Here is a 15,709-nt window from a genome sequence, read left to right as displayed (position 1 = left end):
CAGATAACCTCAGACCATCTTCCTATGTGAGCCATGTTACAAAATTTTCGGCGAGTTTCTTTACTCCCCGGCAGCTTGTTGTTTCACAAAAAGTTTCTCTTCTTTTCGAAGAGTTCTTCCGCGAAAGCTGTAGTTTTTCCTGTCATTGTATTTAACAGGAACGATCCATTCACAGAATTCTGGTAGAATTTGAACGAAAATTCGACTTTTTTCATCTCGGTGAGACAGACCCAAATACCCCATGCCCTTCTGGTTGAGATTTCATTTTCTCCAAAAGTGGACACCAAAGATATTTCTTCAGCTTTAGGATCCTTGATAAATTTATGGCCCGTCATATCAGGTCTCCTTAGCTTGATGAAATGAAAGGGTTCATGTGATCCTTTCCCTGTTGGCTCTGGAGCTGCACTGAAGAAATATAGTTCTAGCACATCTCCTCTTGACAAATGATCATTATTTGTCCATGTTTCTTGGACTGCTTCCTGGATCCATTTTGGTAACTGTGATATCTCCGGGAAGCTTGGTGACGTTGTATAAACTGAGGCCAAAGCCCCAAATTCATACCAGAGTTTTACATCCTTAGGATTGACATTGTTTTTTAGCCAAACCCTTGGATATATTCCTGCAACATCAACCTTGCAAGTGTTTGGGTTGATTTCACTCCTTGTCTTTAATTTCTCCCACTTCTGTTGATAAACCTAGAATGGAGAAATAATAGCTGGAGGTATCAATCTTAGATTTACCCTTGTCAGTGTTGGGCCTAAGATTCATCTCTTCCTCTTTTACCCCAGAGGCGGAGGGTTGACTTGATGAATTATTCTCATCAATTGTTGCTTCATCCAATTCATCAAAAGCTGATAATAGATTAGCACTTGTTTCTTGGGTTTTGGAATCTTCAACCCTTTGTTCTACAACCAGTGGCTGTGTTTTTTCTTCTTGTAAAACCAATGGTTTTAACTTTTCCTGTTTATGAGAAACCAATGGTTTCTCTATAGCCTTAACAATTGTCCCTTGAATAGCAGCCCATAGTTGAGTTTGAGCTTGCATACATCCAGTAATTTGATTAGATACTTTGATCCGATCAGCTTGTTGTAACCTGCTAGCCATTTCAGCATTAATGACTAACTGGTTGAACTCGGTTTGAAGCAACCCAAGGTGTTCCCTGAGATGCCTCTGCATTTTCATGATGGAATCCACGTCACTGCCTTCCATCTCTTGTTAAGAAATCTGCAAGAATATTTTCATGAGATTTAATAATAACAATATCAAAAATATAATTTTGACATAATGCTTGCCATCTTAATAACCTAGCTTTCTCAGGTTTAGATTCAATCTTATTTCTTAAGAAAGCTTTTACCTGGGTGTTATCAACCTTCAGCGTGAATTTTTTAGCAAGTAAAAATAATGGCCATTTTTCAAAAGCCCTTTTAACTGCATAAAATTCCTTCTCGTTGATATGTCATCTGATGGCCTCTGATTCTGAAAAAAGACCGCTACAGTATCTGCATGGTATTTCTCCATCTGGAGTGATCTTGGTAAGGACAGCTGCCCACCAATCATCACTGACATCTGTGAATAATATCAGATCATCTTCATCTATGGGTATAGCCATTTTTGGGAGATTCTTACATATCTTCTTTAATTGGTTTACCCCTTTAGTATAGTCATCGGTCCATATAAACCTGGCATCCTTTTTTAACAAAGGACTGAACACCTTTCTGTACATTGCTAGGTTGTTTATGAACATCCCTGCAAAATTAACTACTCCTAGAAAACTCTGGAGTTGTTTTACATCTTTGAGTTTATCTGGAAAATTCTTTACCTTTTCCACAATATGGGGTTGTAGAATTATTCCAGTTTCATCAATCTCAATACCAAGGAATTCAATTTTCCTTGTTGCTATGGCTGCTTTCTTTTCAGATAAAACCAGTCCTTCTTTTTTACAAATCTTAGAGAAAATATCTAAGTGTTTAACATGTTCGTCTATGTTTTTTGATGCTATAAGAATATCATCAATATAAACAAACATAAAGTTGAAATAATCTTTAAAAAGATTATCCATCTTTCTTTGAAATATTTGTGGTGCATTGCCAATCCCATAGGCATAACTTCCCAATATAGTGTCCTTGTGGAGTAGAGAAGGCTGTGAATTTCTTACTGCCTTCTTCCATTCTTATTTGGTAGAATCCAGACTTACAATCAAATTTTGAGAACACTCTAGCATTTCGTACACAGCTAATTAGATGTTCTCTACTGGGTATGAAGTACCCATCAAACTCTAGGATTTTATTAATACCTTGGTAATTAATAACTAACCTGGGTTTTTCTCTTTTTATTTCACCATGATTTCTGACCAGAAATCCTGGGCTGCTATATGGTGAAACTTCTTCTTTGATTAGACCAAGGTCCAAATGTTCCTTGATAATCATTCTCATATCCCTTTGATCTGTTATGTTCATCGGGATAGGCTTATATCTGACGAATTCATACTCTTTGCCTTCCTTTAGAGTAAGACTGGCTTTGAGTTGATTTCTATCCCACCATGCCAAAGGGTGCTCGTTGTAACTTTCTTTGAGCCTCTTTTTGACATCTTCAAGGGATACCTTATTTTCTAACTCTATATCTCTGTGATGTAGAGTTACCTTGAGAAACTCCATATCCTCTGTTTGGAGTTCTTGTTCTGTTGTTATTTTCAACATGGTTTTTCCAAACCTCCTTGGATCTTTCATTTTTGGGTGAAAAAGTTGTCCTTTATCACCACGCTGGCTGCGAAATATTATCGGCAATTGTCGATAAAAAGCAACTTTGAGTCTTTGAACGATAATTTTATGATCACAAATTGTAGTGAACATAAGTCTTCTTGACTCATTGTCTTGTGTGTACTTCTTAAACATTTGTAAGAAGTTATTTCCTAACAGGATATCAGCTCCTGTATCATGGAAATAGATTGGTGGTGTTTTTACTTTGTACCAAGGTGTCTGCCCTGCTCCTCCCATAAGGATCTCTGCTTGTTTTATTCCTTTGCAAAGAATTAAAATTCTTCGAGAGAAATCTCGTCCAGCAATTTTTGGCAAATCTTCTTCACATTCTTCAGGGAAGACTCCTCTTTTTGCTGTACAAATTCCTGCTCCCGAATCGATATAAGCTGCAAAGTATTCAGCCTTATATTGTTCATACAACATCCCTATCAGAATGTATATGGAGAAAGGACTTGTTGTCATTTTTTAAAGGGATTACTAAATGGCCCTGCCATTTTTAACAGACTGTGTTGTAACTCAGTAATCCGATTAAGACTATTCACCTTTAGTCTTCCTAAGGCTTCAGAAGATAAAGTATGGTTACTCCTTTCTACCTCTTCAATGCGTTCTAGTAAATCATGTTCATGACTTACTAATTTCAACAGTTGCTTCTTCCTCTGTTTGTAAACAGAGTTTTCGAATCTGATTAAGGGATTGTCCCTTATCCAATTCTCTTGGTTTTCCATTTCGTAGAATTCTTATTGAATCCTCCAAGTCTTTTCTTTGGCCATGAACTCTATTCCCTTTTCAAGGCGTTTCCATGGTTTATGATCCTCCAGAAACTCTAGGCCAAGAATGAGCTGATCCACTTCTTTTCCTGGAATTCCACATATTTGAACTTCCAATTCTCCAATATTTATCAATCCTTGGTAAGTTCCTTTTTCATATTGTTCCAAATAGTAAATCGAGTTACAAGGGAACTGGTTCCGATGACTTGTAATATCGAATACTATTTTCACTTCTTTCCATCCTTCTGGAGATCTAAGTTTTCCTATTATAGAAAACTCTTTTTCTTCTGGTGGAATTTTTTGAATAGGAGATTTGTCCCATCTCCTACTTGTCATTCGGTTTTCTTGAAAATATAACCTTCGAGGTTCTATTTTAAGGTCTCTGTATAGAACCGGTCTGTCTTGAATTTGAATGTCTGTTTCCTGAATTAAAGAAAACTCGATTCTTTCTGGGTATATTGTATGAGCAACTTTCCCAAAGATCTCTGGAATTTCAATGAACTCATTTCTAATAAATAATTCAGAATGATGAGTATTAAAAAGAGCATATGAAATTTGATATGTAATAGAATATGGTCTATTACCTTCCTTCATCAGTCTCTTTTCCTTGAAGTTTTGATGCAACGTCAAGGCTCGACTAAAGTCCCTGTCAGCTAAATTGTAGGCTATTCTTGGATAGATAACTCCTACAATTTTTCCTGCACAAAGATTTCCTGAGATAGTACCCAGGACAGCATCTTGAATATTCCCCATTCTTTTATCGCATACTACGATATCTATGGGTGAATCTATTCCTTCTTTAAAAGTTGCCTTGATCATTATTTGGATTGCTCCAATATGAATCCAAGACATCGTCCTTGCTACCTCACTTTTCAACTTTTGTAATTCCTCTCTTATTTCTTCAAAAGGAATTAACTACATCTCTATTTGATTACTTGTTAACTCCATGGAGATTTCCATTTCCCTTCTGGATACTTTGTAAATCAAATTATGTCTTCTTTGTCTAAGCCCTAGGTTGCCTAAGACTCTTTCTACTTGTCCTGCCGAAAATCCCTGGTACTTTTGTAACGTTGGATTTTCTCTCATAATCCTTTGGACCATATTATGAGATATCGTGGTTTGGCTAAAGAATCCAGCCAAACTTTCATGTGTTTCATGCCGAAACACTTCTTCTTTATTCTGATTCTGATTCTGATCCATCCTCAAAATCTTCTTGACTAAACAATATCTCTTCTTCGTATATGCTTTCATCTGAGGGGATATCCTCAAATTGATATACTTGGAATAGATCTTGAAAGAAGACCGCATCATCCATATCTGGTGTTGCTTTAAAGAGTTTAACTCCTTTTTTCTCGTTTTCTGGACAATTTGTAGATATATGTCCTCTTGCTCCACATGTCCAGCAGTTGCAATCCTTGAAACTTTCACTTGCTCTTGTATGAGTTCTTCTGAAAGTTCTTCTTGATGGTGTTCTTTCCCTGCTTTGTGATGAGCTTGTTACAGAGGATGTTCTTGTAGGTCCACTTCTTTTTCCTGACCTATAAGATCTGGCCTTTTGTTTGGACCAAATTGTTCTTGGTTTCCAAGAACTTCTCATTCTTTTATTGTAGGGATTACTTCTGAATTTATTCCTTTTAAATCCCTGTGATCTGTTTCCAATGATCGTTGAAAGATCATTATCTTTACAACATAAAGGTGTACGTTTATTTATACCCCTTATTTTCTTGTAGTTCTTCTGTAATGCTGCCATATGGCACCATTCTGCCAATTTTCCTTTCAAAAAGGACGCGCGTCTTGCCAAAGTGTCAAGATGACCTGGAACGTATTCTTTAATCAATATTTCTCTCCAGGGACTTGGCATTTTTGCGAAAAATAGCTGAATAGCTACATTTTCCTCGACTCCTGAATTCCATCTGTATTTAGTGAATAACATAATGTATTCATCAACTAAACAGATATCATGTAACTCGAGGCTATACAGAGCTTGAGTATATCTTCTCTTTTTCTCTGTATCTTGATTGTTGAAATAGTCTACTCCTATGAATTGTGCTTTAAATAGGGTGGCCATTCTTTCTCCAATTTCGCTGAGGGATTCTCCTGCTAAGATTGATTCCTTCGTATCTAGCATAGTCATCTTCCAAGCAATCTTGACAGATCCCATTAGACTCATTTCTAGAAGTTTAATGAATCCTTCTTTATTGAGATCTAATGTCCCTGCTGCAATTCTCATAACTGACGTCCAATCATCTATAAGATCTTCTCTGTTTTTGAAGTCCAAAACATCAAGGTTGAACATAACCCCGTAAGGATGTATTGGATCTAAAACAGTTTTTCCGTAAGGAGTTTGATGGAGTGAGATTTTACTCCTTCTTGATCTGGTTCCTGCTGGATGTGAATTTTCTTCAACCTGAAACTCACTATGTGGTTCTTCTGTTTTAACCACATATATTGGGGGATTCCCTATGGATTGTTCACCCTCAGGGGAGTTCATTTTTAGATCTACTACTTTGAGATTCGCAAAAGAATCCGCGAGATCTTGTAGATCCTCGAGATTTAATTTCTCTAAAGTAGTCATCAGATAGTGTTTTTCTCTGATACTGCTTTTATAAGATTAATCATCCTTTCATCATCAGTTAAAGGTTTTTGAACCATTTTGGTTTTACCTTTCTGATGTAACAACGGTTCGGTACCAAACGAGAGTGGTAACCTTCCTCCTGTATTTCCTTTTCTAGAACCTGAAGTTTGTTCTAGATTTGTGATTTTAGTTTGAAGATCCTTTAGGGTTACAAGAATTTCTTCTTGTTTCTTAAGGATTCCTTCAATCTGCCGAGGTATTTCATACAGCTGATTGCTGTAATATTGTACCGTCTTTTGAATTTCTCTAAGATCTCCGGAGAGTTTAGAGGAATCTGGGGTAATTTCTAAAAATTGAGAGTTAAAAATCATCTTTCTGTCGTAAGTAATCTATTGTGAACAAATTAACTTGCTTATAGGATTTCTTATAAATAAAATCCTCTTGATTCAAACCTTCGTTTGAAGTCATTTTTTATAAAAAAATCTTCTCCTCAACAAAGAAAAGTATGAGTTAACGAATAATATTAAGTCTGAATATTTAACCTAGAGCTCTGATACCAATTGTGCGGATGATTCGAGTACCATAATTGAGCACAAACATTGCATAAATGGAGTACATAAATGCATAAATTGGGTACAAAAATTAAACATTGGATTTGATCAAGTTTGGTGGTCCTAGGGAGTTTTAAGAAAGAATTTTTATTGTAGGAATTTATAAAAAAGTTAGGTTTGGGTTTAGGGATTTATTCACAATTGACTCTTATTTTAACGCAATGATCAACATATAATACAAAGATGTTGATGTGTTTCCAACAAAGATAATCTTTATATTCTCGTTTATTCTACCACCAGATGTTGACCTAAGAGCTTAAAAGTGTGTTTGAATGCTAAAAAATGGAATTTGAAATTGTATTTGAATTTGGAATTGAAATTGGATTTTAAATACATGGAATTGAAATTTCATTTTGGTGTTTGACATAAAGTTAAAATATATTTTGGAATTTGATAGTATAAATTTTATATAAATTATATTTTGTAGAAATTTTTTGAAGAAAACTTAAAATTTATAACTAACGTATATACATTTATTATTAAAAATAATTTAATTATTTTTATAAACTCAAATCCCATGAAATCCCATAAAATCCTACCAGTTTTATAAGGATTTCACTTAGTTAAATGAAATCTCATTAAATCTCATCAAATACCAATCCCGTTTTGAAATCTTATTTTGTCAAATACTAAAACGATATTTTAAAATTCGTTTAAATCGCTAATTTTAATAGACTTTATATTTCATTTTTATTTTTATTTTTGGGTATTATGCTTTAAATTCGTTTAAACAGTTATTTTAAGATTATTTTAACGCAATGATCAACATATAATACAAAGACGTTGATGTGTTTCCAACAAAGATAATCTTGATACTCTTGTCTATTCTAACACCAGATGTTGACCTAAGAGCTTAAAAGTGTGTTTGAATGTCTAAAAAATAGAATTTGGAATTGTATTTGAATTTAGAATTGGAATTGGATTTTAAATACATGGAATTGGAATTCCATTTTGGTGTTTGACAGAAAGTTAAAATATATTTTGAAATTTGATAGTATAAATTTTATATAAATTATATTTTGTAAATTTTTTTTGAAGAAAACTTAAAATTTATAACTGACGTATATACATTTATTATTAAAAATAATTTAATTATTTTATAAACTCAAATCCCATGAAATCCGACCAGTTTTATAAGGATTTTACTTAGTTAAATGAAATCTCATTAAATCACATCAAATACCAATTTCGTTTTGAAATTTCGTTTTGTCAAACATTAAAACCGTATTTTAAAATTTGTTTAAATCATTAATTTAAAATTCTTTTAACGAAAATATAAAAATATAATACAAATATTTTGATGTGTTTCCAAAAAAAATAATCTTGAAACCCCCATATGCTCGACAGATGTTGACCTAAAACATGAGTAACGAACTGAAAGAAGTATTTCTCTCCTTATCAAAATATTTAAAATTTATAAATTTAGAATTCGTTTAAACCGTTAATTTAAAATTCTTTTAACGAAATGATCAAATATAACACAAAGATTTTGATATGTTTCCGACAAAGATAATATTGAAATCCTCATTTGTTTGATCAGATGTTGACCTAAAAACATGAATAAAAACCTGAAAGATATTATCCTATTATCCAAATATTTAAAATTCATAAATCTAATTTTTTTTTTAACCATCAATTTTAAATTCTTTTATAACGGAATGATTGAAATATAGCACAAAAATGTTGATGTGTTTCCAACAAAGGTGATTTTGAAACCTTCATCTGTCCGACCAAAATTTCACCTCGAAGCATGAATAAAGAACTAGAAAAAAAATGTTCCTATTATCAAAATATTTAAAATTCTTCCTTTAAAAAAAATATTTAAAATTCATAGATTTAGAATTCATTTAAACCGTTAATCAAAAATATTTAAAAGAATTATCAAAATATAATACAAAGATTTTGATGTGTTTCCACTTTCCAACAAGGTAATGTTGAAGCTATCATCTATGATCTATTCGACCAGATGTTGACCTAAAAAAACATGAATAAAGAACTAAAAGAAATATTTTTACTATTATCGAAATATCTAAAATACATATATTTAAAATTCATTTAAACTGTTAATTTTAAATTAATTTTAATTGAATTAACGAAATATAATACAAAGATGTTGAAGTGTTTCCAAAAAAAATGATTTTGAAACTCTCATCTGTCCGACCAAATGTTGACCTAAAAACATGAATAAATAACTAGAAGATTTCTCCTATTATCAAAATATTTTAAATTAAATGACATAAAACTCATATAAACCGTTGATTTAAAATTTTTTAAACGGAATATTCGAAATATAACACAAAGATGTTGATGTGTTTCTTGCGAAGGAAATCTTGAAACTACTACCATCTGTTGGACCAAATATTGCCCCTAAAAAATGAATTAAAAAGGGAAAATAATTTTTCTTCTATTATTGGAATATTTAAAATTCGTTGAAACCGTTAAATTTAGACTTTTTTTTAATAGAATGACCGAAATATAACACAAGGATGTGTTTTCAACAAAGATGATTTTGAAACCCTCATTTGTTCGACCAAATGTTGACCTAAAACCTTAACTGAAAAGAATATTTCTCTTGTTATCAAAATATTTAAATTCTCATGATTTAAAATTTTTGTAAACCGTTAATTTAAAAAAATTTCAACGAAATGATCGAAATATAACATAAAGATGTTGAATGGTTGAAATATTTCTGATATAGATAATCTTGTACTATCATATGTTCGACCAAATGTTTTCCTAAAAATATGAATAAAGGACTGAAAGAAATTTCTCTTATTATCGAAATATTTAAAATTCGTTTAAATCGTTAATTTAAAAAAAATTAATGAGATGTCCGAAATATAACACAAAGATGTTATTGTGTGTTCCAACAAAGGTGATTTTGAAACCCTCGCCTGTCCGATTAAATGTTGACATAAAAATATGAATAAAGAATTGAAAAATATTTTTTTTCTATTATCAAATTATTTTAAATTCGGTTAAACCGTTAATATAAAAAAAATTTAATGGAATAATCGAAATATAACACAAATAAGTATTATACGTTGATGTATTCCAACAAAAGTGATCAACCAAATATTGGCCTAAAAACAAAACTAAAAACTGAAACAGAAACAGAAATTTCTTCTATTATCAAAATATTTAAAATTCTTTACTTCGATGGAAATGAATAATCAGGGTTCTAAATACATTGATTCAAAAAATACATGATTTGGTCAAATTCTTGAAAAACATGCAAATTCTAAAAGAATTTTTAGTTATTATACGTGTTGCGAAATTTTTTGTTAAAAAAAATGTTGCTTTAATAAAATAATCATGTTTTGTTTCAATACGTTTTACATACTCAATTCGGCAAAAAATGTATTTTCAATTATTGAAAGTAAAGATTAAAAAAGGGGTAAATTGCATATATCATCCTTGTGAAATCCCGTGTTAGCTAATAACCTCCTGTGAAAAATTTTTAAGCTAACAACCCCCTGTGATTCTAGATTTGTAGCATACACACCCCTTCTGACTAAAAAATGACGAAAATGTCCTTGACTTTTATGAACTATTTAATTTATCATTTATTTTATGTAGGGGTATTTTCGTCATTTTTTAGCTGAAAAAGATGTGTATGCTACAAATCTAGAATCACAGAAGGTTATTAGCTTAAAAAATTTTCACAGGGGGTTATTAGCTAACACGGGATTTCACAAGAGTGATATATGCAATTTTCCCATTAAAAAATATGAAAAAATCAAGTAAAAAAAAATAATCATGCATCATTTAAATTTTGAAATTATTGTGTTTTTCAATTAATTTTAAACGTAATCTGCTTACGAACCAAAAACTTATGAAAAGTTGGTATACATACATATGGCTGACCGAAAATAAGATATGCATATTGTATACCATATGATAGGTATCGCTTAAAAGATCCGTTGTTAAATCAAATCTGTTCACTTCGATCCATTAATCCAAATACAACCTTAAGTAGTCAAATTGGGAATGTGAATATGATTGATGATATTTCGAATCATACACAACAGGATCATATCATACAAACTAAAAAGATGAACTCATAAAACTTATCATTAACATTTGATAACACGGGAAAGCCTCTCGAAAAAGATGTCACACATGCTTGTGCTGAACATCAGCATCTCCCTCATCCACTCTGGTGCCACTTTATCAAATGTCCCTAGCGACAGAACCCGATATAGGAGTTCTGCTTCTCCGTGTGTGTTAGTCACCCATGTCAAACTGAAAGAATAACCTGCTAGAGAAAATTCTACTTAGTCGGGTCAGCATTTTGTCATGTAAATCTACAAAACAGGACAAAACAGAAAGACCTCAATAATCCTAGTATCTAGCCCAGTGTAACTGCAGATTACCGCTTGATTGGTGTTGCGCCTGTATACATGGTCTACTACTTTGACTATGACGGGAGACTTTCATGCCAAGTACTGACTCGACAAGACATTGAAAAAGGCAGTAAACAGCATTATTGTCCGCGGCATCACCCCCTTCCATCCAAAATAGAAAGAAATCACAAGGTTGTCGGACAATGTAGAGAAGATATCAGATAAGCAATATGTATGCCTTTTGGAACATACCTGGACTGTTGACCATTATTTGACAGAACGCAGGCTGGATCATAACATCTCAATAGTTAGGCTAAAACTAGAAAGACACACTTCTAGTAAACTGAATGCCACGTATGTACCTGTTGGATGCTCAGAGGCGCACTATCTGTCAGATGCCCATGTCCCCCATCAACCTGAGCTTTGACTGTTCCTTCGGTTATATGCTCAAGTTTACGTTTTTTTGCTGATTTAAGAACATATTTACTACGTGCTCCTTCAGCTGGAGAATTTTGATGTGAAGTTCGCCGCTCATTATCAATTTCCTTATTCACAGCACAGTTTGAGCATTCTTGTGATTCAAGCTTCCGAAGCTTAGAAATTTCTTCTGAGAGTTCCTTGTCTATAGTATCATGGGACACAAATTATTTAGAACTGACACAAGGCAAGTGTCTTGAAGAAATTTTCTGAAATAATAAATAACAATAGAATGCAAGGGTAAAGCTTTTTTTAAGCTCGTGCGATTAGTATTTTAACAAAGCAACAAGCACGCTAATACGAAGAGTATTCTACAAGTAACAAGCATGATTACAAAAGATAAATCAACATTGGTGAACCAAATTTGGTCTTGATAACGATAAAACGAGGCCTAATTTCCCTATGCTTTTGGAATATTCAAGCATGTCCAGATTAAGCTACAAAGTTTTCAGGGTTAGCAATGATAAAATTGGGTTCAGTAAGAAAATCTTGACTACTTCAGTCAGCAACTGATGGACTTTCAACTTAGGAAAGTGCAGAAAGTTTTGAAAGTCCATGCTCACAACTATCGCATTCGTGAATTAAAAGAGACTGATGATGTATCCTTACTTTTATTATTTTCTTCCAACAAAAGCTTCTGGCACTGAACATGATCATCGCTAGAAGATCTGCAGCCAAATATGTGCACAAATTTAAAGAGATCTGGTAATACTTAAAGATTACCAAGTGGTAATTAATAAATGCATGCCTTTTAGCAGCCAGTTCACTTTTTAAATCATCTACTTGTCCACGTAGCGTGTCATTTTCACTTTTCAAGTATTCTATCATTTCATCCGCAGCTGCATTTAAAAGAAGGATTGAACATATGAGACAAATCCTAACTCCTGAGTAATCCTCAAAAGCTCACATGAACAAAAAATAATGAAGGATGCATGTACTGTTTCTAAACTATGAAATGACCAACAAGAAGATAAACAGCGAAGATGGCATAAGCTAAACAGAACAAAAACGTAAACAGAGTAAGTTGGTACTATACCAGCTACATAGTTCATGAATTTCAGTTCTTGCCCACGATTTAGCTTGTCTAGTCTGGATTCTTTCTCTTTCTGCCAAAATAAGGAAAATATAGCAGAGATAATGATAATAATAAACTAATTCCATACAATCACATGTATAGAATGTTAGACATAATTGTACTATAATTACAATAAATAAAGAACATGGGAAATGAAATTAGTCGAGCAGCTGGTTCAGCAACCAAACACAACGGTGACGAGCGCTGTTCCAATAGAGCTAGCATTCTAGTGGAAGATCAGCACAGAGGCATGGAATCAGTACTGAAATGTTTGCTCTCGAGCACAGCTGAACAACTAATTCCCTCAACCAACAGAAACATAACTCCGAATGACCCGTAGATACTCAGATTTTTGTGACCAAAACCAATTTGGGAGGGATAAAGTTCTGACATTTTTTATAAAATATACACTTTCAAAACCCAGGAAACTCACAATTCGCCTAATAGAAATTCCCCATCAGACTTAGGTGGTTTGAAAATCAATGAGACAATGACCATCCATTTCCATTGCATATTTTAGACCAGTAACAGTTTCAAAACCCAGGAAACTCACAATTTGCCTAATAGAAATTCCCCATCAGACTTAGGTGGTTTGAAAATCAATGAGACAATGACCATCCATTTCCATTGCATATTTCAGACCAGTAACAATCAAGCCAAATTGTTGCTTAAGATGAACAAAATACATGCGTGAATATCATTTTGAACAAAGCAAACACTAAAGAAACAGCAATAAGCTAGAATGCCAAGAGAATTTGGAAGATAAATTTTCAAAATTCGATGAGTAAAATTGTGATAATTGACTCCATATTTATAGACTTGATTCTCGCACACCAACTGCAGCACTAATTCCATTCATTATCACTTAAAGCTCCCTATTCCACAACAAGTCATTGAGAGCTCACTACTACACCATCATCATCGTGGCAAATATCGGAGATGGAGCGTCAATTACAAGAACGTCTAATCACACCCAATCATAAAATTAAACGGTTCAAATCGGGCCCTTACTTGTTCCTCAATTTAATTTCAAATCATTCCAAATATCACGTATTCAAGCCACAATTTTCGTTCAAAATAGTCCAAATTTCCCACACAAAAAGTGCATAATGGTAAAAGGAGGGACCTTGAGTTTGGAGTATTTGCTGTAGAGCTTCGAATAAAGCGCCTCCATCTAAAATCAACACAAACAGTAAAAACAAAAACAAATTCGTTCAGTAACAAACAACAAAAAAATTCACCAGATCCACTCCGAAGCAAAAAAGAACATAAAATCGAAAGTCTTTTCCCGTATCCCTGAGTCGAATCCTCTCAGATTAAATATCCATAGGATTTTGGTCGAAACCATAGATTAGATTAAAAAAATACCAGCAAAATTGAACTGCAAGAAGCTGCAGAAAAATGGGATGCAGGAGCAGCCGGAGAGATACCTGAAAAGTGCAGTCTCCGTCGGGGGATCGATGAAATTGCAATTTTCGCGGGATTTGTTCCGCTTTTTGTGATTTTCGAATCAGCAGTGTGTTCTCTTTTACTCCTGTACTTGTGCACACGCAAAACGTATCTTTAAATTTTATTTTTAAGTATTTGATTTTTCAAAAAATAGTACCTGTCCGTATGTTGGTGTGATAACCTTTCTTTTCTTTTGGTATGGCCACTTTTTCTCTCAAAACACTCCTATTTTACCTTCAAAAATTAAATTAAAAATATTGATGCTCACAATTCTTTGCTGAACGTGGGTCCAAAATGAGACAACCCACCAGAAACTGCTATTCTCAACCTCTTCATCATTCAGCAACTTTTAGTATGTTTGGATGCCTAAAAAATAGAATTTAGAATTAGAATTTGAATTGGAATTGGAATTGGAATTAGAATTGGAATTCAAATTTCATTTTGGTGTTTGAAAAAAAATTAAAATACATATTGGAATTTACTAGCATAAATTTGGGAAAAGTGATATTTTTTTAAAAAAAATTGTTAGGAAAACTTAAATTATAACTAAAGTTTATAAATTTATTATTAAAAATAATTTTAATATTTTTATAAACCCAAATCCCATGAAATCCAATGAAATCCGACCAATTTTGTAAGGATTTCATTTTGTTAAATGAAATCCCATGAAATTCCATCAAATACCAATCCCGTTTAAAAATTCTGTTTTGCCAAACAACAAAACAGTATTTGCAATCCAAATCCCACCACAAACAAGCACCCTGTGGTTTGCCTCGCCGTGTGACATTTCCTCGAAATTGTTCCGGATCCTCGCAATGGTAGCACCTGCTTGAGCCAACCAAACACTTTACAGAATGAGGCCTCTGACGCTGTCTGTAGAAAGGTACCCCTCCAGTGCTAGAAGCAACTGTCCCCTAATGCTGCTGTCTTTGCTGGCCTGCTGCCGCTGCTGCTGCGGTCTAGGAGAATCTGAGCCCTTAAACGACCCAAGATAAGACTTCTATGCTGGCTGCTGCAAGGAATGTCCTCTAGATTACTGTCGGAACTGCCTATATTCTGCAAGTAAGCCTGCATCTCCTTCCTCCCCTTCTCAGACCGGTACGCTCGATTAACCGCTACCTTGTACGTTGTCACGTCCGTCATGGAAACATCATGCTTGATGTCAGACCTCAAGACATCAGTGAAATGTCGCAGCCTCTCGTTCTCCACTTTAGCAACTGTGGGCACGAAATGACAACCTCGCTCGAACTTCCTCAGATACTCGGCCACAGTCCTGTATCTCTGTCGGAGGCTCATGAAGTCACAAATCAGCTGGACTCGCCATCCCCTGTGAAGTACTTCTCAAAGAAAGCCGTCTTGAAATCCCTTCAAATCATCCTAGCCAGATAAAGACCAGTCACTGCACCTTCCCACCAGAGAGCTGCATAATCCTTCAACTTGTATATTGCGCATCTAACCCAATCGGCATCCTGGGTCCCCATGAAGGCAAAGATCATCTCCAACGCTCGAATCCACTCCTCGGCTACAAGTGGATCACGGGTCCACGCAAACTCCTTTGGTCCTTGCTTGCAGAACCTCTCAGTGATGTCCTCATCGTGCGCCCTCCTAAGCTGTCCAGCCTGATGCTCAAGTAAACTCGTGATACCAGCTAGC

The 15,709-nt window shown here is 34.0% G+C and overlaps 1 protein-coding gene across 1 annotated transcript; it reads right to left on the bottom strand.

Annotated features, from left to right (window-relative positions):
* Window positions 1–10,572: 10,572 nt before the first annotated feature.
* On the bottom strand, window positions 10,573–14,180 carry LOC140883803 (uncharacterized). The gene is made up of 9 exons (XM_073290391.1): window positions 14,038–14,180; window positions 13,734–13,781; window positions 12,569–12,638; window positions 12,281–12,371; window positions 12,142–12,200; window positions 11,418–11,677; window positions 11,308–11,341; window positions 11,086–11,217; window positions 10,573–10,967 (listed from the first exon to the last, which is right to left on the bottom strand). Exons 2-9 carry the CDS (start codon window positions 13,779–13,781, stop codon window positions 10,786–10,788), a joined length of 876 nt encoding a protein of 291 aa, XP_073146492.1. The 5' UTR covers window positions 14,038–14,180; the 3' UTR covers window positions 10,573–10,785.
* Between the last annotated feature and the right edge of the window lie 1,529 nt (window positions 14,181–15,709).

Source organism: Henckelia pumila, chromosome 2 (assembly GCF_033568475.1).
Source record: "Henckelia pumila isolate YLH828 chromosome 2, ASM3356847v2, whole genome shotgun sequence".
NCBI classification, from domain to species: domain Eukaryota; kingdom Viridiplantae; phylum Streptophyta; class Magnoliopsida; order Lamiales; family Gesneriaceae; genus Henckelia; species Henckelia pumila.
The sequence above is the reverse complement of the archived record's forward strand: the minus strand, read 5'-3'. Positions and strand labels throughout refer to the sequence as shown.